The sequence below is a fragment of the Talpa occidentalis genome, unplaced genomic scaffold (assembly GCF_014898055.3).
Source record: "Talpa occidentalis isolate TD23 unplaced genomic scaffold, MPIMG_talOcc4v2.1 talOcc4.16, whole genome shotgun sequence".
Lineage (NCBI taxonomy): Eukaryota > Metazoa > Chordata > Mammalia > Eulipotyphla > Talpidae > Talpa > Talpa occidentalis.
The window spans coordinates 2,924,393-2,948,620 of record NW_023601653.1 but is presented as its reverse complement, the minus strand read 5'-3'; the positions used below and the strand labels follow the sequence as shown (position 1 = coordinate 2,948,620).

At 54.7% G+C, this 24,228-nt stretch overlaps 1 protein-coding gene across 8 annotated transcripts in view; it reads right to left on the bottom strand.

Moving 5' to 3' along the window:
• The window catches only part of TCF20 (transcription factor 20), a 140,270-nt gene that overhangs the window by 27,476 nt on the left and 88,566 nt on the right, over nt 1-24,228 (bottom strand). For 7 of the 8 annotated variants that reach the window (XM_037513433.2, XM_054695999.1, XM_037513435.2 and 4 more), the window contains one exon: nt 4,337-10,009. In XM_037513433.2, the coding sequence (XP_037369330.1) occupies nt 4,337-10,009 (5,673 nt within the window). Of the gene's footprint in view, nt 1-4,336; nt 10,010-11,460; nt 11,967-24,228 lie in introns of those variants that run through there. The other variant, XM_037513434.2, reaches the window with a different exon arrangement.

Genomic DNA, 24,228 nt, shown 5'->3' with positions numbered 1-24,228 from the left:
AGGGGATGGCTTTTTCTCTTCCTATCTCACTGGGGGGCTTGTGAGAATAAGACAGATGTGGTAATGTATGAAAAATTAAACTCCACATCTAAAGCTAGTATCCTATTTTAAAAGAGGGGTGTAAAGTAAGTAGACTGAAGCTGAGGGATAAGAAAGTCCTTATTTTTATTATCTTTTAAAGATTTATTTTTATTTATTTATGCATATAAGAACTGGGGTGTAGGCCAGAGGTGCAGGAGGTGAGAGGATTCACCAGAGACAGAGTGGGGAGCAGAACAGGCAGATCTACTGAAATACACTGCTGAGGGGAGCAGCGGAGGGATAGGTCTGTTGCGCCATGTAGCTCCCTGGCTGGGGCTCAAACTCTTGCAGCAGTGGCTGGTGATAGCTTGATAGCGCTGAGACTTTAACCCCTGCACCACCAGGGAGGCCCAGGTTAGTCTTTTTTAAAGGGCTCTGGCATAGTCAGAACAAAACTGACCCTCCTTGACTCCTGACATCCATCGACTCAGCTGAGGTTGAAAATATCCGAAATCAAAAATACATTTAATCCAGCCACCCCATCGACAGCATACCTAGCCAGAGCTGCCTTCGATGTGCTCTGAACCCCTTAGCCTACGTGGCTGGGAAAAATCATCTCACACAGCCTATTCTGTGAAAAAGCAGTGAGTAGCCCACATAATTCCTGAACCCGATGCCTACCGTGAAAACAGAACGACTGTCAGTGCAACGGTGCAAATGCACACCGAGCGCTGCACGCCAGTGAACTGCGTGTGACAGCAGCACAGCAGCAGGGCCCTCAATTTCCCTTTCTCCTGAGGGGGCTGCAGAGCAGCTGGCAGAAAAGAGGTAGCCCTCATGACCTCACTCTGGCCAGGAGCTGCTGCTCTGGGCCACTGCCCCGCCTCGGAAGAGCGACCGCCGCCCCTCGTGTTGGAAGAGAGCAGAACTCCAAGTGTAAAGTGCGGTTTCCACTGCGTGCACACCGCTTCCACACCGTCATTAGGTCAAAAAATTGTAAGTGGAACCATCTTAAGTCAGGACTGTCCGTACAATGAAATAACCTTACAGTTACAGTAGGAACTGTATTTAAAGACTAGTCAACTGTATTCTGAAAGCTGTTATTAAGGGAGTTGGTGGAATCCACAGCCCAGATGAAGCTGCTGTAAAGCCCAAAAATCTATGCTTAGGGCCTCTACTGGAGAGGAAGCGCAGGGGTGAAATCACCTGCTTTTTATACCTGTCACCTTTAAATGAAACATTCCAATTTTTCTGTCCCTTTGAACATAGTTAACTTGAAGTACTTTTAAAACAGTTGATGCTTCAACTAGTAACTAAAAAACAAAACTACGTTCAACGTTCTCTACCTAAAGTGCTTCATGTTATTTTAGCCATTTAGTTGGGGAAAGCTCTGGGGGATGGGTTAGAGAAAGACCGATTTATCACACTGTGTATTTGTTCCAATTATAACATTCCAGATTTTATTTTGGGGTAGAGCTGACAAGTAGTAGACCACATTGTCACTTTCTGAAGACACGCATTCCTGATGAGTTGAAAAGGCAGCCCCGCTGTTCACCAGCCGCTTGGGGAAGGAGGGAGCTGTGACTCAGGGGCTTCTACTTCTATGAACTAGGTTTGGACTGAGACACAAGCTCTAGGATCTGTTGGGTAGAAGTGACCATGGCTGCTGGTTACCAATTATTGCTACAGAATGTTCAAAAGTTCACACATTAAAATTATACTGAGATGTTAATGACACTTTATGTTGAAACACTGGCAAGCTGACAGGGGCATACACAAAAGTAACAAACAAAAACGAACCAACCCACTAAGAACCATAACTTTCAGAGGAAAGCTGGCGAGCAGATCATCTACGGGGGTAAGATGATGATTAATGGATTACTGAGTGATCAGGGCTATTTAAAGAATTTTGTACTTTAAGGCCTTACGGGCTTTGTTGCTTTAGAGCTTGCATTTTAAATGTCATTGTATCTAAAAAGTAAACAAACCTCAAACTTGGTCTGGGAATAGTGTTGATGAAGGAGAAAGGGAAAGGAGAAAAAAAGAGTATGTGTGTGGGGGGGTGGGTCTTAGAGAGAAGAGCAAGTTCTTGTGAGGCTGAATTAGAATGTTTCTAGTTTTATGGGCCTCCCCTGGTGGCACAGGCGGTTGAGCGCTGCGCCGTGAAGCTGTCTGCAGCCTCTGCAGCGCCTGGTTCCATCCCAGCCGGCTGGCCGGCGAGGGTCCCACATGGCGCGCAGACCTAGACCTCTCCTGTTGCGCCCGCTGCTCCCCTCAGCAGTGTATTTCGTCAGTCTGCCTGTTCTGCTCCCCGCTCTGTGTCTGGTGAATCCTCTCACCCTCCCACACATCTGGCCTGTACCCCAGTTCTTGTATAAATAAATCTTTTTTAAAAAAAATGTTTCTAGTTTCAAAAATATGTCACATTGTATGTTTGACTATAGTTCATGAGTGCTTTCTTCTGCTAGATACTGTTGCAAATTCTGGGGAAAATGCAACAGTGCTTTGGGGGGAGGGGGAGGACAGTATAAAGTACTGTCCAGTACTATTATTATGGCTGATTCATGAGGACACGATGAATAGGAGAGCAGAAAACACTCAAGAAGTGTCCAAATTCTGGAAGGTGGAAGTTGAATAGAGAGAGTAAGTGACTCAGCCAAATGAAAGGAAGCAGAGGGAAATGTGTATAGTGGAGAAGCCACCAGAAAGCCAACCACCTGAGGCATAGTCTGGGAAGGCATAGAAATGGTGTATGTGTGTGTCGGGAGGGAGGGGGTGTGTAGGCAGAAACCAGGGCAATAGCTCCAAATTTATAAGGAGTTAGATCCCTAATTCAACCCAATTCAACCAGGCAACTTTCTCCCCTCAGGAACATTCAGAAAAGAAGAAGCTCTTGAAATATCAGTAGAAGAAGGTTAGACAATAACATCAAAGAAAGCTGGAGAAATAAGAACAAAAAGGCAGAGAAGTAGAACACAGAACTGAGCCAAAAATATAAAGCCACAGGATCAACCCAGGGGGTAGAATACCTCCTGAAATTCCAAGAGAGAACAGAGAAAACAGAGTATCAAAGAAGAAACAACACATGACAAACTTCCTGAACTGAAAGACATGAGTTTACAGATGGCGAGAGCTCAGTGGAGCTAGCTTACCATCGGGCCTACCATTTTGAGATTTCAGAATCCCAGAGAAAATGAGAAGACCCTCCAATCTGCCAGAAGAGAGACAGGACACATACTAAGGACTGAAATCAGAACAGTTCCAGTCCTCTCTAATGTAACACTGGAAGGTAGAAGACAAGCCAGGAGTAAACACTAGATGAAATTATTTCAGATCTAGAATCCTATACCCATCCCAGTACTCAACTAAACATGTTCAGATATATGTGATCTCAATCTGTTTACCTCCCATGCACCTTTATGCCAGAGATGACTAAGAATGACACATTCCATTAAATGAGGGCTCATATGAAGAAGGGGAAGGCTTACAGGATCCAGGAGAAAAGGAAGTAAAAGATGTCGTCTATGACGAAAGCCCCAGGGTAACAGTCAGGAAACAGACATAAAGAAACAAATATCCTGGGCCTCCCCTGGTGGCGCAGGTGGTTGAGTGCAGTGCCGTGAAGGTTGTCCACAGCCTCTGCAGCACCAGTTTGATTCCCAGCCACCGGCAAGGGTCCCACATGGCGAGACAGACCTCTCCTGCCTCACCTGCTGCTCCCCTCAGCAGTGTATTTCGTCAGTCTGCCTGTTCTCTTCCCCACTCTGTCTCTGGTGAATCCTCTCACCCTCCCACATCTGGCCTGTACCACGGTTCTTGTATAAATAAATAAATAAATATCCTGATGGATAAGCCTGGATTAGAAAGACGTGGTCCAAGAAAATAAAAACATGAACTTGTAATTCTACAGATGAAAAGTTTCAGGAGAAATATAACACAGCACACTTCATAAATAGTACAAGCAGTGAATGGTGGAAAATTGAAAGGATTGCGAAATAACACAAACAGCAACGAAAGCTTATCACTCAGTACGAGGAAATTATTTAGCAGGGGAATGAGGAATCAGGTGGTGGGGAGGGGCCGGCACCTCTGCCTTCCTGCTAGCTAGCGCCCACATGTAAATTTGATAAAAATAAACAAATTTTGCAAATTACTTGATTTTCTGTCCATCATTTGGGTCTACAGAGGCTTTAATTTGGAGGACTCAGCATGAGATATGCACAAATAAAAAGGCTACAAGTAATGAAAGGTGGAAAACATGGAACCAAAATGAGGTAACGAGAGAATAAGCCGGTAACGGACTTCTCGTACTCACCATCTCTCTGGCTATTTCCAGCGCTTCCTGCAGGCCGTAGAGCCTGCCACAGACCAGGTAGATTCCATTGGCCCAGAGAATACAGCCCTCGTGGACCCAAAATTCGTTGCTGTCAAGAGGTAGTTCAGGGATTTGTAACTCCAGCTCGGGGCCACCTTCCGGAGCGGTGGGCACGGCGGCCTTGGAGTCCAGAGCAGTCTTGTCGCTGTTTCCCTCGGCGGTAGCTTTTTTGCAAGGGAGCCCCCTGGACAGGGACCGAGGGCCCCCACCACAGTCGTCCGAGCGGTGTCGCCGCTTAAACCTGGGGTGAGCAGCCAGGCTCCGCTGCTCCTTCTGCTGCTGCTGCTCCTCCTCCTCCTCAGTGTCCGTCTTGGAGCCATTGGAAGCGCTTTTGTGCCGGACCTTCACTTTGCTCTGCATCTCCGTGGCCCTCTTGGGAGGTGGATTCTTCGGGAGAGTGGCTGCATAATCTTGGGGATAAAAGGGTCCAAAGAGGTCGCCCATGTTCCGGTAACTGGCCCACTTGCCACAGAGACAGCAGACCAGGTGCCCCATCACAGACGACTCTGTCACCACAGGTCCCTGCAGCATAAAGGACGAGGCGGGAAGCGCCTTGCTTTCAGTGCTGCTGGGCGGAGGGGTCAGTGACCTCTGACCCTTCCGGCCCCTCACCAATTTGGTCTGTTCTTCTTCTTCAGCATTGATGATTGTACAAACGGCTCCAAGTTCACACTTATTTACTACGTGGATATAAGGGAAAAAAGACTTGTTCTTGGCGTCAGCTTTGTCCAGTGGCTGGGTGGCGTACTTCAGCTTGATCTCAGGTTCCTGCGGCTCGACGATGGGAACGGCCTGCTTGGCTTTCCGCTTCCTGGGCTGTGCCCCAGGCTTCCTTCTCTCCCTCCTTTGCCTCTGCTTTTTTGGCTTTGGCTCTCCATCTGCAGAACCTTCTGGAATCTGAGGGGGCTGAGGAGGCGGTGGCGGTGGCTGCTGTTGTTTCTTTTGCTTATTCACACTACCAATGGGTCTCCCCTTCTTCTTTCCTGATGGGAAATATCCCTTTGGGGGGAAACCCTCTTGTTTGGGGGAAATCGTCACGGTATCGCTCTCTTTCTCTTCGGCTTTGGGGTTGGCCTCCGTGGCCAGGACGCCCACCGGAGGTACATTCTTTGAGTCAGGGAAAATTAAAGGTGCTGCCCCCCCCAGGGAACCATCTGGTCTCCCTTGGTTACTCCCGGGCTTCTGTGAGGTTGCGGACGTCGTGGCACCGGGGGGTTCCTTCCCGGCAGTAACCGTTTCTGAGTGTGCCTCGGTCTTGACCTTGTCGTCCCCGCTGCCGCGCCACTCCTCGGAAGACCTGGCGAGGGGCTTCTCTGCGTTCAGCTCCTGGTTCGCCGGCCCGGCCAGGTCAGACACCACCTCACCCTTTCTCTTCTCTAGGTCCACATCCTGGGCTGCGACGCTCCCGCCATCGGGAGGGCCGCTTTTCAGAGACAGAATGTCATCGAGCGTGACGGTGTCCCCCCCGGCCTCTGCGCTGTTGGGGGCGGCGCTCCTCCTGATGTTCGGAGACGTGATCTTCTGAACGATAGCTTCCAGCTTCAGCCCCCGGCCTTTCCGGGGGGGCAGGATTTTGGTCTTAGCAGGACTCGTGAGGGTGACAGCAGGGCAGTTTCTGCTGTCCGGGCTCGGGAGGTCCTTGGCAGCCTCCCTCTTAGGGACAGACTTGATATCCTGACCGTGGGCGAGGTGGGCATAGGAATTGAACGATTTGTCGGCGCTTTCTTTCGAAGGGTGGAGCAGGCGCCCTCTGTCGTCAGCGTTACTGTTCTTCACCTCTTGGGACTGTCTCTTACTGGGGATGGGAGAGATGAAAGATCGGACCCGCCGCCTCATGATGAGGGGGTTTTGAGAGGAATGATCCTCTTGCCCCGGAAGCCTCAGCATGACGTTACTGGGCTTGGAGGTCTGCGAAGAAGACTCGGCCAGACCATGCCCGTCGGCCTCGTGGGGGGGGCCATACCTCTTCTGGTTGGACATTCCCACGGGCCCACCGCTTTTGGCTGGAGAAGTCTGTCGAGAAAGGTCCCAACAGGACTCCTGCTGCAGCTTCTGGGCGCCATGCTTCAGTTCGAGGCCCTTGTTAGAGAGACCGTCGCTGGACATGAGGCAGCGGCCGCCTTCCTGGCCGCTGGGGTCGTGGTAAGTCCCCATGGGCGGGCCGTACATCATACCATCTTTGTCATTCTTCAGAGGGCTCCGTACTCTGTCCAGAAACTGCTGCTGCCTGGGGCTCTTGCGCGGCCCCTCTTGCCTGTGCTGCGCGGCAGCGATTACTCCCTGAGCAGAGCTGCTGCCCCAGTCCTTGTACTCCTCCTGCTGCTGCTGGTACATCTGTCTCTTGTAATGGAGCTGGGAGTTCAAGCCCGCGCCAGGGTCCCCATAAGCATGAGCCCGCGTGTTGCTGTGATAAGCAGAGGCCAGGCTTTCCGAGTTGGGAGCAAAGGGGGCGTGCAGCGCGCTTCTGTTGGCCCTCTCCGAAAAGGTCATGTGCGGGTTCATGTGGTGAGGGTCTCCCCCTGGGCCTCTGCTCCGCCCAGGAGACATCTTCAGTTTTTCTGAAAAGTCGTGATACTGAGAAGGGGATCGGCCCCTCATGCCCTCCCGACCACCGACTCTGCCAGGGATGCGCCGCATGGGCGCGGGCCGGCCATCCTGCGGGCCACAGTCTGAGAGGGCCTCGTGGGCCGCGGCCCCAGGGCTGGCGTTGCCCCGGTAAGACTCATGCTTGATGCTGGCAGGATGGCAGTGGTCGCCGGACTTCTTGTTGTTGAAACTGGCCTGGGGTTTGGACTGTTCGAAGTCTTCCTCCTTTATCTGCCCGCTCTGGGACTTCAACTTGGTTTCCATGGACACCAACCCACCGGGAAGAATGACCGACTGGCTCAGACTGGGGTTGAGACGCTCGTTCCTTCCAAGTCTGGCGTCGGCACCCAAGTGCCCCAGCGAGTGAGCGCCTGGGTCTCTGACAATCTGCCTCAGGGGGGAAATGTCGCAGATCACTGACCTTCTCTCGGAGAGGGGGCCCCCAGTCTCGTGGGCTGAGGACTGTGGCTCTATTTCAAACTTCCTGGGAATTGGGTAGTCAGCCAAATTGATCTGTTTCATTTCAGGAACTGTGTTGCCGGATTTCCTTTCCCAGGGGCCCCAGTGGGGGTTTTCCAGCAGGGACCCAATGCTTTTGTTCAAAAGGCCCCTGCTAGCTAATTCATTAGTTTGACTGACTAGGACGTTAGGCCTGGTGGCTCCCTCCAGGCCCCCAGCCATGCCCTGATGCTCCTGAGTGCTCCTGGAGTACCTCCTGTCTGGGTGGTGGTGGTAGCCCTGCAGCACCTCCTGGAGGAGGCTGGGAAACTTCTCATTTCTACCCTTTCGCTCCCCGTGGGCAGTGAAGTCTCCTTTCTCTTGCCCTGTAGGATACTGAGGAAAGCCACTGACGTTCCGCGGCACGGCTGACCCAAAACTATCTTTGTAGCTATAACGCAGGCTCCCGGGAGACTTGCTCTGCTCAGTTCTGCCTATAAAACCAGGGCCCACGGCAGGGTGCCCGCTCTGGCCGCCGCCCTCTCCATTGTGATTGGAGCTGCTGTCTCCGTTCTTGTTTCCTTTGCTCCCTCCTCCTGGAGGCTCTGGCTGAGGAAGTGACACGTGACTGCTCTCCTTTGCCCCGCCAGTGCTGGGCGGCCTCTGAGTGGCTGCAGGGTCATCCTCTTGGGAGCCCTTCTCCTGCCCACCAGGCTTTTCTACCCGGCTTGTCATGGCTTCCCGGGAGACAATCACCCCAACCGTCTTCTCGTTGACTTTTGGGTTGCCCTCGGATGACAAGGCCACGTCCTTAGCACCTGGCGAGGCGGCCTCGTCTCTGGCTGCAGGGCTAGCGCTGAGCCGGGGGGCTTCGTTCTGAACACCCTGTGCAGGGGAGGAGCTGGCCTTCTCGGAGGTGCCCCCCTTGTAGGTGGTGTCAGAGCTGGTGCTCTGGCCGCTCAGCTGCCTTACCCGCTCGCCCTGGTCCTCGGAGCTGCTGGAACAGCCTCCATCCAGCGACTCTGCCAGTGGGGACTTGAGCTGTTCTTCTGGCTGTGAGGAGCCTTCAGAGTTGGTGCAGCTGTCTGCTTTCTTAGAGGATGAGGAGGGCCTCTTGGAGGTCTTCTTCTGAGGGGTCAGGGCGTCAGAGAGCAGCATGTGCTGGACAGTGTTGGGGAGATTGGCCACCTGCGTACTCAGGGCACTCAGACTGCTCAAGCCAGGGTCTGTCAGGCGCTTCTCGGGCACCCCTTCCAGTCCAAACCCTTTGAAGCCGGCTGCATGAGAATTGGGACTGGGCATCAGCGAGGGGGTTGGGCTGAGCTGAGGCATCAACTGTAAAATCCTGTTTCTGGAACCCATGGGCACACTGCCTTGCCCACACTGGAGGTTCTCCCCACTCTGCATAAGAGGAGATGGGGTGGAGCTGCAGCTTGGAGACTGAACTACAGAGGCAGCTGGGGAGGGGTTGGAAATGGGGCTGAAGTTCTGGTGGAACTGCATGGGGGAGCGCACGGGCGCCTCAGGCTGGCTGTACTGCCCCACCTGGCTCTGCAGGGGCAGCTTGGGGGCAGCACTGGGGTACTGCATGGTGTGCTGCGGGGGCTGGGGCTGCGGGGGCTGCTGCCCCCCCTGCTGGGTCCCTTGTGGAATCTTTGCCTGTTCAAAATTTTTCATGGATTGAGGCTGATAGCTGTAATTTGACTGTGTTCCGTAAGCCTGTGCATTAGAACCCACGTTGTGGCCTTCGTACTGGGACCCAGCATTCACGCTGTAACTGCCGTCGTAGCTCTGTCCTGACTGGCTGAAGCGCTGTGGCGAGGGGAAGGAGGAGGAGGAGGAGGACGCGGCAGAAGACTGGTAGTGCTGGCCAAACTGACCCACTCTTAACTGGTAACCGGAGGCAGAGGAGGGCAGGGTTGAGGGCCGCTGCATCGACTGCAGGTGGGATGAGCTGGATCCCGGCTGGCCGGTACTCTGCGGCAGGGGCTGGTGGGACTGGTAAAGCTGCTGCCTCAGCTGCTGCACTTGCTGCTGCTGCTGGCTGGAAGGCTGCTGCTGGTACTGCGAGCTCCCTGGGGAGAAAGGCCCCGCGTAGTCCTGCTGATAGTGAGACACCCCCCCCAGGGTGGAGTGCTGTGCTTGAAACTGGCCCACATGCCCCTCGCTCCCGTACTGATTGCCGAAGCTGCTCCCCTGGGGGGGTCCATAGCTCTGCACAGGCCCAGAAGGCCTCCTCTGAGGCGGCTGTGGGGTTCCTGTCGCCACTGGGTCTTTGTTGCCTGCCATGTAGTAGAAGTCCCCGGCCTCTTTCCTGAAACCCTGGTAGCCCTGATGGCCAGAGGTCTCGCTAGCCATCGCCGCTGCAGCAGCCGCTGTGCCTCGTCGTCCCCCACCACTGCCGCTGCCACTGCCGCCACCTGCACCCCCAAAATTCTGGAACATTTGGGCCTGACGAGGGCTGAACTCCTCGATCCGGGATGAGCCGTGCACCTCCTGCGGGTAGCTCTGCTGGTTTCCGTGGTAACTGCTTTGCTCCCGGAAGGACTGCATACTGTTCAGCAGCACAGCAGCAGGCCAGCAGCCCTCCTGGAAACCAAGAGAAGGAGAAGGAAAATTATTAGACACGCGTCTCTGCAGCACAAATAACATCAAGCCCAGATGCCGGAGAGGACACTGTGGTTCAGATGCCCAGATGAAGCTGACTGGTCTGCTTCCTTGCCTTTTATTTCTGACCCACTTCCAAAGCTGCAAAGCAGCAGAGAAATAGCCTGAAGAGCGAGGCAGGCGTCCACGGGAATATGACGCACACTCTGGGCAAATACAAGTGCAGAACAGTGAAAACCTCATTACTAGATGAATGAGTCCCCAAAATTCATTTGGGTTAAAATGTGGGGCTGTGTTTTTACTGTTAATATAAAAGCAACAATTTACAACATTTCCCAGTTATGGCAGGGGAGAAAGGTGCTCCTTCCTGTCGCACTGGTCACCGGTGAGGCCGCCCGCCGCCGCCCCTCCTGACACAGAACTGGCCCGGGGACAAAGCAGCCCCTGACGTCTGGGGTGCATGGTGGAGGGTGGCTGTCATCACCACCCCAAGATGCTCAACTCTGACCCCAGCGCAGGTTCCACTAGCTGTGGTGATGCCCGGACTCAGGATGGGCCTCCTGCAGCCCCCAACTGCACCCCGGCACCCGCTCAGGCACGAAGGGCGGGGCGGCCTAAGTCAGAACAGCAGCGACTGTTCTTCAGGTTCTGGTCGGCGTTGTGTTCCGGCACTGCTAACCCCAAGGCCTTTTATTTGCCAACCTAATACTCACAAAGCTGGCACCGGCCCTTCCTCTGGAGGAGGGGAGGGAACAGCAGAGAGGACGGCACAGGAAGTGACCAGGAGGCAGGGAGGACTCGGCCAAGCCCAGCGCCCCTGCCCTTCCCGTGCAGTCTGGAGCGCAGCGCTCCTGGAACGACCGAGGGCTGGGTTTTCCCCCTTTGCCAAAGTCTTGCTCGGGCCCGTCTCCTCCTCAGAGTCAGCAGCGAACACAACCAGGCCAAACTACACCCACACACTGTAGAATCAAGTGCTTCTGAAAGAAGCCAGGGTCGCAGATGACGCGCGGAGTCACGAACGAAGGTGCCCACAGTTTACGAAGCTGGGTTCTTGTCCCCTCAGGGGTACCTGAAAACAGGGCTGCCAGCAGGAAAGTCCGTGGTTCCTTAAGAGTTAAGCTGGGGTTCCTTGCTCTGCCGTGGCTCCCCATCATTACCTCTGACCTCCCATTGCCTGCCTGCCCTGGCCCCGTCTTCCGGGTGGCCAGAGCACTTAGAGGGACCTCACGAACTGTGCGACGCCCTTCCCCAGGGCCACACGCTCGCCCCTTTCCTTCCTTCCTTCTCCGCCTCTGGGCAGACTGTCCCCGACGGCAAGTTCTTCCCGGCCAGCCTCCAAATCCCACTAGCTCTGCCCCTGCTGGGCTCTCCCGCTCTCCCTCGCCTGTTTGGCTTCCTCCTCAGCCCTCACTCCCAACAGACGGACATGCTACCTGTGTGCCAGCATCTCCTGCTCGGGGCCAACGCCCTGCGGGCACAGCGGCTCCTTGCTGCGGGTCTCCATCACTGATATGCCGAGGACAAGACGGCAGACGTTCTGGGAATCAGTAAGTGGGAAAGGAACTAGGCCTTCGAGAAGTAGGCTAGCCGCATTCAGGGGTGAGAGCACGGTGCACGGATGACGGGGCTGCGGAAGAGGAAACAGTATGACCGACCCACAGCGGCGCTGGAACACGCTCCAGGGCCTGCCTGTAAAATTCTGCAGGACCAGTTTCAAGGGGAAAATACCCTACAAAGTTCACCTGAGAGCACTAGGAGGCTTCAGGGAGGCAACATGGGCCACTGCTGAAGGGAACTCCAAACCTGAAGACCCATTTCTTCCAGAAATATCTTAACTAAAGACACGGGCTACTACTGTGACGTGAAGTGTGATTATGGAATCAGCTGACCCAAAGTCTCCCTAGCATCTGAGCACCTGAAGGAAACCTCCTCCTGCCCCGCAGGTCTCGGCTCCACAGGGCAGGTGCAGCGCCCACTCGGCAGCAGCCTGGGTCTCCGCCCAGCGCCCCCAGCCTGCGTCACAGCGCCCGGGCAGCAGGGCCCGCTCAGCCACGCCCAGCGCTCCACCCCAGGGCCTCTGAGCAGACGGCTGCCACTGCCCGCCAGAGGCCAAGCTCGAGAGCGGTGGCCACCCCCAGCGCTGTGAGGCGTGCCCCTTCTCTCATTATCTCCAGGACTGTCAGGGACGAGCCTGTCACGACGCGTTCCCTGTGAGTGGTGTCTGCCCAGCTCTCAAAGCCAGCGGCTTCTCTGCCTGATAAAAGGTGGCGGAACAAAAAAGATGAAAGCTGGCAGTTTGATGAAAAGCTTCCTCGAGTGACAATCTCTCCATAAACAAACACTTCACATGTTGTTTCATTAATTCTTCTGTAAATAAAATCAGGCTTCTGAGAACCGGGGGGTGTAAACAACGGGGCCACTTGCTCCAAGGTGACCCGAACAGGAGCTGCCAAGGACTACGCACTAAAGGCCACTTTAGCGTCAGCGAATCTGGGCTCGGGCCAGAGCCCCACCTCCGAGAGGGAAATGGGTGGGGGTGCAATTCCCGCCAGGTCTGCCCGCGGCCCTCCCTGGGGAGCCCCTGGCCTACAAGGGGACCTTCTTTCCTACAGCTAGAGTTCTGGTTTATGGAACAAAAGAAAAAAAAAAAAATCACAGTCCAATGCCTCCAAAAGGAAGCCGGTAAATCTGAAAGTGGGCGCGAGTTTCATCTTTTTCAGGAGTTCCAAGTGAAACAATGAGGAGAACCAAGCTTAAGCGCAACAAAATGTAGCCCCGGAGTATCCGGGGCATCAGCATTAGCGTCCGGGATGAGCTGGTGCGACCGCGAGCGACGCCCTGTCACGGGAGAGCGCAGAGAGCTCCCGGTCACGGCTACAGAGCATCGTGATGAATGGGCCGCCTGGATGTCCCTGTTGAATGACGGGACCGGAGAAAATGGGACACTCGGAAGGAAGCCGGTCCTGGGAGGAATCCGCACGCGCGCAGAAGCGGTTCACCCACCCCAGGGGCCACGGCGGTGGGGCTGCAGGCCCGGGAGGCCGGGGGTCCCGTCGGCAGCCACTGCTTCCGGCCCGCGGCAGGTGCTGGTGGCGCCCAGAGCCAGCCTGGGCCTTCTCTTCCTTCCTCCCGTGTGTGTCCCGCTCCCCAGCCCAGTCTCCTCTTGAAAACGTTCTCCAAACTGCCTTCGAGATAGTTTCTTCTCATCTTTTCAAGTAGCTGCCTCCTCTTTCATTTCAGGCCTCACCACTGATTCTCTGCTCGTTCTTCCGCCTTGCCTCGACAAAAATACTTTCATCCTCAAGCTACTAACCACCCACAGACTCCCAGTTACACCCCGTCGGGTGGCCGTGCGGCCTGCCCGGGCTCACTCTTCACCCTCCGACCCACTGAGGCCCTGGGAGGCGGCACCACAGGGACTGTCAAGAAGCTCCATGGACCTCTGGCTTCTGGCTCAGTTTGGCTGGGAAGAGGCCGGAGAGGGGGAGGAACTGGCTTTCCTGGCCGTGTCCCTGCCGTCACTGAGGCTGCGGGGGCCTCCCACCGGTGGCAGCGCTCCAGCTGGCCAGTGCACCCCCACCTTCTCCCCAGGTTTGGGGCTGCTTCCTCCTTGTGCCTTTCAGGCCCGGGCTAGTCACGGCTCCTCTCCACTCTCTGGGGAGATGCCGTTCTCGCCACCAAGGCTTGGTGTCCCGAGAGCACCGGCTGCCAGCTCAGCATCACGAGCACCCTCTTTGTGAAGTCACACGCTGGGAGCGAGCTTTCTAGAACCCCCTTCCAGCAGGGTGCTGGGTTCAAGTTTGCAGAGAAGTGGGAGAGCGATTTGGAGGGCAGGAGGAAAGGAGTGGCTGACTTGGAAGGGGGTGCAGCCTACGCGGATCCACAGCGGCCTCCAGGTGCCTGAGAACCACTCGCAGGTGCCTCAGAATGAGAGGCAAGGAGTGCCAACCGTCCCGGATCCCCCCGCGGGGGGGCCAGCCCTCCACGCCTGAGCCGAGGCTTCCCTTTTCCTAGCTGAGTCCTGAATGATACACTTCAACGCGCTCCCGCCCCGGCCCCAGCGGGCCGCGTGTGCTCACCAGGACCCGGCGCGCAGGGCTCTTCTCTCGTCCTCGGGCGTTCACACGGCACGAGAACCATCGGCCGCGGGCAAGACGGTGTGCCAGAGGGGCCAGCTCTCTCAACTAAACATCTGCAGGGCACAGCCAAGTGGCGGGGAGACTGTGGGCGTCTGGGTCTGCCTGCGGAGCCCCCCAGGGTGGAAAAGGAACAGTGGGCAGCGTGGGGTGGGCAGGCGTGCGGGCCACCCGGCGCAAGATGAGGCCTCCCGCCTGTTCAGGGAGACACAGCAGCCACCTGTGCATCGGCAGGCTCTGGGCAGCGTCACCGTGGCTGGAATAACTTCTACAGCCAGGACGACGAACTGACTGCATGAAAACAGGAACACTTGCTCTTAGGCAGTCACCAGCTCATTTTCAGTAACACAAACGTTCTTTCCTCAAATCGGACCCAATTCACATCCTCGAGGACAACCACAACCATCTCGGGTCTCCTAAGCAAGACGCTTTAGACTACCCCAAAGTCCTCTCTTCCTTCAGCGCCTTGTCCTGGAAAGGCGGCTCAACCCCGCCCCCTCCCTCCCTCCACCGCCCTTCCCCCTCCAGCCCACGCTGCCGCTTTCATCTTTCTGGGGCCAGAGACCGGCTCCAAGTTCTCTCCAGCACCCCTCAGGGCCAGAGCGTTTCTTCAGCTGCAGTCCAGCCCACCACACTGGCCCCCCAGGCTGCTCGGTCACCTCCCTGCTGGCTCTGTGGCGTGTCCCCAGGCCCGTGAACTCCTTCCCGCCACGCAGGTCACGTGGCACTCAGAATTAAAGAGCTCTGCAAAGCCATCTTCTCCACAAGCCTTCAGAGCAGAGAATTTGCTGGCTTTTCTCTGCTTAGTAAAAACAGACACAGAAGGATACATGTGCCTTTTTTTTTTTTTAAACATTTATTTATTTATGCATACAAGATCTGGGGTGTAGGCCAGAGGTGTGGGGGGTGAGAGGATTCACCAGAGACAGAGCGGGGAGCAGAACAGGCAGAGCTACTGAAATCCACTGCTGAGGGGAGCAGTGGGCGAGTCAGGAGAGGTCTGCTGCGCCATGTGGGTAGCTCCCTGGCCGGGGATCGAACTCGTGCTGCAGTGGCTGCGGACAGCTTCACAGTGCTGTGCTTAACCCCTTGCGCCCCCAGGGAGGCCAGGATGCGTTTGCCTTTAACCAGCAGGTAAGGTGTGCACCACATACTCTCCGTGTCAGCACTGCGTGGCTTCCCACAGACTGACGCACGTGCATCAGTGGACGAGGAAAAGCACCAAGTTACGTGATTTACCAAAAGTCACTCTTGCAGGATGAAGTGGAGCTGAGAGTCGACACCTCAAATTCCTCTGATGTTGAAGCCCTCATTCCTCTTTCCTGCCACACAATTGAACAAGGAGCCCCTAAATCCAGGTTTTGAAAATCCTGACACTTTTGTGTAACAGCAGACCTCGCCTATTCGCAGCCACACGTGCCAGGCACTGCACAGAAAGCTAACACGCTTCACCCTCACCACACTCTGTAAGTGTTGGTACTCCTTGTAAACTGAGGTTCCCAGAAGTTAAACAAGCAAAACATCCATAGTAATCAGAGTGCTGGCACTCAGGTGCCCACTCTACATTCTGCACCCCGGCAGAAGCCCCCCCTTAAATCAGCAGGGAGGCTCGCGCACAGCCAGCGGGTTAGAAAGACATCTTGAAACTTTCTGGCATTGGGCTGAATGTCTGTACTGGCTCCGTCCACGCGCTGCTTCGTGTGTACGAAACTTACTTCCTAAGTAGATCAGACACGAGGATGTGCCCCACGGGTGGGTCTGATACTTGAAATTCTAAGCCCTGTTTGCAGATGAGTGAGGCGAGACTTCCCTGGCGGCTGACAGATGCCTCGGTCTCAGGACAATCAGGTCTCCACGTACGACGGGTCTGAGAGATGGGTTGATGGGGCTGGCTCGTGAGCCCGTAAAGCAGCTTAAGGAACCGAGTCAGTCGGAATTGCAAGTTAGTTAGCCAGAGTCACCCAGAACATGACAGACCCAAAAAGTCTGCTCTCTGGGGCACGAAACCTGTAACATATTACCTGTGCGAGCTTTAAAAAAAAAAATCCAGGGCCTCCCCGGTGGCGCAGCAGTTGAGTGCTGGATTGTGAAGCTGCCCGCGGCCTCTGCAGCACTGGTTCGATCCCCAGCTGCTCCCCGGCCACCGGAGGAGGGTCCCACATGGCGCGCAGACCTCTCCTGCCGCCCGCTGCTCCCCTCAGCAGTGTACTTCGGTCCTTCTGCCTGCTCTGCTCCCCGCTCTGGCTCAGGTGAATTCTCTCACCCTCCCGCGCTTCTGACGGTACCCAGTGCTTGTATAAATAAATAAATAAATAAATGATTTAAAAAAAAAAAAATCCACCTTCAACCATAATCAAATGCTGGCAAAAAGTGGGGGTCTACAAACTCAGATCCATTAAATTTGCAAAAAGCAAACCAAGAAATGATCCCCATTTGGCAAGGCTAGGGTGAGGCTGACACGAGCATTAACAAAGCAGCGTACGTTGTGACAACGCTGTTGGGAAGCAACGTGGTAATAAAAGGATGACTATTTTTGACCCAGTAATTACAGATTTTTATCTTAGGGAAATCTCAAAACAAACCACCAAACGAAAGTCAAAGCATCAACGCACTCAGTGACAGCTCTGAGGCCAGCAGAACCTAACCCTCGTCGCTGAGAGTGAGCGCGAAGCGCGGCAGCTCACACTCCAGACAGGGAGAGCAAGACTGCGGGGTGCACACTGAGGACGCACCGAGGGACGCTGTCCCCTGCCGCCGGGGGGGGGGGGGGCGGCGCAGCACGTGCGCTCCCACCGCACCGTGGCTGCCACCAGCGGAGCCAGGCCTCCATCTGGCCAAGGGCCAAGGATAACAGGATGGAAACACACAGGCATTCAGGTTGCAGGATGGTGGGCACGTTTCTTCCTTTTCTATTAAACATTAATACTTCTGTAGAAAATAATCACTTTAAAATTTCATTAACCTCATTTTAAAAAATACAGCCCTCACACTATTTCCAAAATATCTTTGCTGTACTGACAGCGACACTTCCCTGCCCAAGGGAAAGAAAGAACAGCCCAGGAAACTCCATAAGCCCAGAGGCAGGTGGGGAGACGGGCACTTGCCAGGCTCCAGAAACCTGGTGCCAACACAATACAAGCACCCCAGACCCTGCAGTGCCCAGGGGGTGTGCAGACTCGCCAGCTCCAGGCGTTCTCAGAGTCAGGTCTAGAACCAGCTAGAACCAGCTGCGTACTGCTCCCCCCCAACCCTATCTCCGTGGAAGGTCTATTTGGAGACTAGTCTCATGGGCCCGGAGAACTGCCATGGGTCTGCCCCCAGGCCCAGGGAGCAGGGCTGTGTCCACATTGATGGCTTGTCTTACAGTCACAGGGGCACCCCAAGATCATGTCAGATGGTCACACTGTGGGCAGGAGGGCCCACAGCTCTTGGGGAAGGGGCAGAAGGGTGGGGACCACTGGTATCTTGGGCAGGCTGGGGATCCCTGCGAACTTCCCCTGTTGAGCCTAAGATCTTGTGAGATTTTGAATTTTTCTCCTCATTTAATGGTTACATGATAATTTCTAAACCTTCTCAGACAAAAGGATCACAGGAAGCAATTAGTGTTGCCACTTAGAGATAAAAAATGTTTTTCATTTGACAACAGCAACAAAATTACAAAGACACCAGAGAACTAATCCAAAATAGAAGTGGGCAAAAGCTAGGTGAGGAGGGCCTCCCTGGTGGCACAGGGGGACTGCACTATGAAGCAATCCGCAGCCTCTGCAGCACAAGTTCGATCCCTGGCCGGCCAGGGAGCAACCCACATGGCGTGCAGACCTCTCCAGTCTCGCCCGCTGCTCCCCTCAGCAGTGGATTTCAGTCAGTCTGCCTGTTCTGCTCCCTGCTCTGTCTCTGGTGAGTCCTCTCAACCCCCATACCTCTGGCCTGTACCCCAGCTCTTGTATGCATAAATAAATAAATCAATCTTAAAAAAAAAAGCTACAAGACAAAAATCACAAACTTTCCTGAAGAGCCACAAAGAACTCAAAACAAAATTAAAAAAGCAGAGCGCATCGTATCTAGGCAAAAAGGCCCAGGATAAAGTCTCCACAGATTCGTTTATAAATCTAAGAGACTTCCAGTCAAAATCTCAACAGTGTAATAAAAATAATTTTGAAATAATTTCAAATGTACAAAAAAGTGCAACAACACACACTCTCCCCTCCAGTGAGAGCCCCCAACTGGTCAACTGGTGTTTTCCACCATTTGCTCCATCACCCACGCTGGCTCCCCGCCTGCGGGCGGCCCGCGCGCGCGCCTAAGTACACGCCATGCCTGTTACTCTGTCCGGACTTCTCTGAGAGCAGGCTCAAGAGATGAAGCCCCGAGGCCCCCCCTCCAAACATACCCTAAATACTCCAGCGCATACTTCCAAAGAGAAGGAGCTGCTTCGAGGTCACCAGCACACAACGCTCCAGGGCAGGAAGTCAACATTCACACCACCCAGCCCAGACTCCAGAATCACATTCTGAAAACTGTCCCAAGAAGGTTCCTTCTCCTCTGTCCTAGGATCCCATCCAAGGACCCCCAGCTGTCCCGTCTCACCAGGGTCGTGTCCACCAGAACAGCTCCTCAGCCCTCTGCTCACCTTCTGTCGAGCAGCACACAGCCCGTCACCCTGCAGGCTGGCCCTGACCTTCCAGGCTCAGTCCCGCTTCCTGGGCAGCAATGTGGGAGGTGGGGCTGGAGCAATCCCCGGGGAGTCCCGGCGCGAGGGGCGGCACTGCCAGCCTACCAGGGTAATGTTAGCCACCTCCACCTGGTCAAGCCCGTCTCCCCCAGGTTTCTTCACTTTAACTCCTTCTAACTGCAGTAGTTATCTTGTGGGAGAAACCCTGGAGATTATGCCAGGCCCTGGTCTCCGGTCAGACATCCACCCACTGATGACAACTCCCTCTAGGCCGGCGGCCAAGTGGGCATCCTTCACCCATCATCAGGAGGCACAGGTCTCCCCCCAACCAAATAGTCTTTCATTTATGTCACGCGCCAGTGCCCAGAATGCCCGTGGAACCCTCCTAACGGACTCCCGTGTGCTGCTGACGTGTCCCACTCGCTGCGCATTCCTTTCCGGCTCAGGCCCACCTTGCTCTTGCCCTGCCGCGGCCCTGGAACCAGCCATTTCTCCAAGGCCACCAGATTCCTTGCAGAAGAAGATCAATATTTAGAAACGAAGATTGGGCCGCTAGAACTCTTCACCACCACCAGGAAGTTGTTGCTTCTAATTAGAAAATACTACGTACAAACACGAGCAGCCACTCCTGGAGCTACTTTCTTGGCCACGGCGTGCACATGCGCGGCACCTACGGTGTTGGTGTCCCACACGCGGCGCTGCGCTGTGAGAACGGGCTTCACCTTGGGACCGCTGGTTCCATCCAACACCCTCAGGGGTCTCTAACCTGCCACCCTTCCACGTGCGTGCAGGCAGTAAGAAGCCTGCTCTGTTATCCTCAGTCCTCAGGACGTATTTATGTACTTGCTTGATCAAGTTACCTATTTTGCTCGAGGTAACCATCTCCCAAAGCTCTGCGATTCATCCTTCACCCCACCCCACCCGCCGGCCACAGGTCTCCCCACTGCCTCACACAGCACCTTCCCCTCCGGTTCTGATAAACGAATTCTAAGGTTTATCTGAAGAACTGTGCAAAGCCAGTCAAGAAAACTGTGGAAAAATAAGTAAAGTCAGAAGGTATTTCCTACATTGTATCGTAGCTCTGTCCAAGTTAAAGTGAAAATAAATTAAAAAGTATTTGCTTTCTGGGCCTCCCTGGTGGCGCAGCGGTTGAGCACTGGGTTGCGAAGCTGCCCGCAGCCTCTGCAGCTCCGGTTCCATCCCCGGCCACCGCAGGAGTATCCCGCATGGCCGCAGAACTCTCCTGCCGCCCGCTGCTCCCCTCAGCAGTGTACTTTGGTCCTTCTGCCTGCTCTGCTCCCCGCTCTGGCTCTGGTGAATTCTGTCACTCTCCCGCGCTTCTGACTGTACCCAGTGCTTGTATAAATAAATAAATCTTTAAAAAAAAAAAAAAAAAAAAAAGTATTTGCTTTCTGGGAGAAAACAGTTGTTTTACCCCACCTTGTGATATCCTAAAATAAACTCCAAGTAGATGAAAGGCCAGACATCACACGCACGCACAGTCATTTTAGAAGAAAGCTCTATTAATTCTAGGGAACCAAGGTGACATTCAGCAGAGTCTCTAAAAGTCATTCACTACATGGGGCCCAAGTTTCTTGGGAAAATGGCAGTTTCCAAGAAGCAGGCAAGGGGTAAGCCCAAAGCACTCACACACGAAATCCAAAAAGTCAAGATTTGCTTTCAGCCTAACAGGCAGGTCAAACCAGCCTGAGACCTAATTGTGAGCGTTCAGGACCCACTTTTAAAAAAATTTCTTTGACTCCAGGGGATGAATTAACAATGGGATTTCCTCCAATTACCTAGCTGGTGGTCTGTGTGCAAAGGATGACACATTTTAGAAACAATGTAAAAGAAAAAGGCAAGTTTGAGGGCCCTGGGTCTGAGCAGAGGAAGGAGGTGGGGGTGAGCCTGGACCATGGGTACAGAGGTGCCCTTGGCCTCTGCTTTTCTGTCTTTCTATTTTACACATTTTGCAAATAAACAAGATTCTGGCCTCCCACTTAAGCAGTCTGAGAAAACACCACTGAGCTCACAGCATGGAATTCAAGGTCCTTCAGCCTCCCATGCTCACAGAATCCCCAGCTTCACCCCTCACTGCCTCCCATTGCCCAGGCGGGCTTCAGACCTGCAAGTGCTTTGGCCCTGCAGCTGCCCAGGCCTGGAGTGCTATGCCCTGCTCGCGCTCCGTCCGACCCATCCGGCTCTTAAGAAAAGCTGGTCATGGGGCCTCCCCGGTGGCGCAGCGGTTGAGCGCTGGGTTGCGAAGCTGCCGGCGACCTCTGCGGCGCCGGTTCGATCCCGGGATGCTCCCCGGCCACCAGAGGAGGGTCCCACATGGTGCGCAGACCTCTCCTGCCGCCCGCTGCTCCCCTCAGCAGTGTACTTTGGTTCTTCTGCCTGCTCTGCTCCCTGCTCTGGCTCTGGTGAATTCTCTCACCCTCCCGCGCTTCTGACTGTACCCAGTGCTTGTATAAACAAAGAAACAAACAAATAAATAAATAAAAAACATGCCTCTATAAAAAAAAAAAAAAAAAAGAAAAGCTGGTCAAACGTCCCTTCTTCAGAGGCTGCAGGCGAGGGCAGTGCGAAGGGCAGGCAGCCACTCTGCACCCAGCACACTCTGGACCTAGCTCACTGCTAGTGAGACCGTCACAAACCCCTTCTCCATGCCTCAGTGTCTCCCAACTGCTGAACAGAAATGAGCCTGGAGTTTACCCTTAAAAACACATAATATGGGCCTCCCTGGTGGAACAAGGGGTTAAGCACAGCACTGTAAAGCTATCTGCAGCCTCTGGAGCACGAGTTCTATCCCTGGCTGGCCAGGGAGATACCCACATGGCGCAGCAGACCTCTCCTGTCTCGCCTGCTGCTCCCCTCAGCAGTGGATTTCAGTCTGCCTATTCTGCTCCCCATTCTGTCTCTGGTGAATCCTCTCACCCTCCCGCACCTCTGGCCTGCACCCCAGTTCTTGTATACATAAATAAATCTTAAAAAAAAAAAAAGCCACATAATACTTTTTTTTTTTTTTAAAGATTTATTTATTTATGTATATAAGCACTGGGCACAGTCAGAAGCACGGGAGGGTGAGAGAATTCACCAGAGCCAGAGCGGGGAGCAGGGCAGGCAGAAGGACCGAAGTACACTGCTGAGGGGAGCAGCGGGCGGCAGGAGAGGTCTGCGCGCCATGCGGGACCCTCCTCCGGTGGCCGGGGAGCAGCCAGGGATCGAACCGGCGCTGCAGAGGCTGCAGGCAGCTTCGCAACCCAGCGCTCAACCGCTGCGCCACTGGGGAGGCCCTATACATTTAAACTATTCTGGAAACAAGCTCTAACTTTTTTTTTGTTACTGATAAAGCTCAAAAAATAAATTCAGAAAACAGGCTGGAAAGGATACACACTGAACATTAACTAGGGAGGGATGACTTCTTATTCAGATCTTTAAAAATAAGCCCACAGTCACGTGTTGCTTTTCTAAAAGTTTAAGAATCCTTAAATTAGGTTACGGAAAGGCCTTAGCAGAACCGTGTGTGGCAAACCAGCAACCAGTGAGGGCAGAAGCTGTGAGTGTGGGGGGTGCAGAAGACCCCAGAGTGAAGAGTTGGGCCGAACAGCCGAAACCAACCGACAGCAAGGACGGTCCTGCCCTGAGCCCACACCCCGCAGGGGACACATGCTGTCATCACCACGCAGGGAGCAGACCGCCGCCCAGCGCTGTTACGGGCCCTGGGGATGCAGCGATGAACAAGACCCGCGGTCCTGACCCGCCAAGAACTCAGCTTTCAAATCAGAGCAGAACTGACAAATACCAGGAACTAAGAAATGCTCGTGGGGGGGACGGGGACGGGGGTGGGGGGAAGGGGGCTGTAAACAAGGTTGGCCCAGAGACCCAAGGTGAAGGGACAGAACCTGGGAAGACCAGCGGAAGGTGGGCACCAAGGCCAGCGGCGGGGATGAGGCGCAGGTGGAGACAGGGGCCCTGAGCACACAGGCCTCCCAGTGTGTGCTAGGGACCCCTGGGGGCCCCCACCCAAGGGCACCCTCTGGGTGCGGTCGGGGAGTGGAGTCTTGGGCTGAGGGCCGACGCGCTCAGGGTGGGCAAGCCAACAGGCACGGCGGAGTCTGCAAGGCTCCTTGGCCAGGTACTGGCGGAGGCCTCACAACAGTTTGGGATTTTATCAGAAGACGCCGGAGGGTTTGGAGGTGGCGAGCAACACACTCCAGTTCAGCTCTCCCGAGGCACTTCGGTTGCTGGGTAAGCTAGGGGTGCTGGCTGCCGTTTTCCTTCCCAGTCTTCCTGCCCCCACCCCCCAACCCGGCAACCCTGAATCTGCCACTCGGCCAGAGGACACACAGTACCTCCTGGCCTGCGCTAGCACCTCCAAAGACATTTTCCAAACCATTCTTCAGGCCCTGGCTGGAGCGTGCGCTCTTCACAGAGGCCTCCAGGAAACACTCACAGGGGATCTTAATACAGGGCCTGGGCCCTGCCCTGTCCTCACTTCTCCACTTCATGGGGCGCTAGGCCGCACATCACTGAAGACAAGCAACAAGGTGCCTGACCCCGCAAGGTGCCGGAGCAGCCAAGCACACGCTTGCGTCCTTCCACAGCCCCTGACATGCAGCAACACACTCAGGCAGGTCTGACCAAGTCACCCCTAAAATCAGTACAAGGCACTGACAGCTGAGCCTCGCCTCTCAGCCTTCTCTGTCCATGCCCTCACCCCCCAGAGCTGTAGTAAGGGCCACAGAAACACATACCAAAAAACCAAAGACACAGAATAAAAAGGAGACATTCATAAACTGCTGACAACGGCTGTCCTGGGGTGGGATTTCAGGGGACAGTCACCTTCTAGAAACTGGTTTAATGAGCATGTTAACTTTAAAACAAGAAATGAAACTTTAAAAATCAAAGAAGTTTAACACTTGCAGCTATTTTTAGTGTGTGCTGACACTACGCGCCAAGCGACATAATTACTACAGGCACACTTAACCTCCAGGCTCGGATGCCGTTACTAGTCGCTGTGGGCCGAGGGCACAGGCTCAGAATGCGGATCTCACTCTCACGATGCAAACAGCTAACCAGCAGGTCAGAAAGGCTGGGATTTAAACCCAGGTCTGATAAAAACTGAGCCTTTAACCCCTTAGTGATGGTCTGTGTATCCCCAGGCGGGGGCCGGATCTCCCTGACCGCCCCTGCTCCGGCTGAGTAGTAACACCAGCTCTGCTCTCAAATGCGCACTCTCCGCTCACGTCCAAGTGCAAATCCCGCTGCTCCCTGCAGCCCCCCCAGAGCGCGCACCCGGCAGCCAGCTCTGACAGTCTGACAGTCCTTCACCCCTTCTCCCCCTCTCCCCGCACCCTCCATCTCTGGACGTTGGTTCTTTACTGCCACAT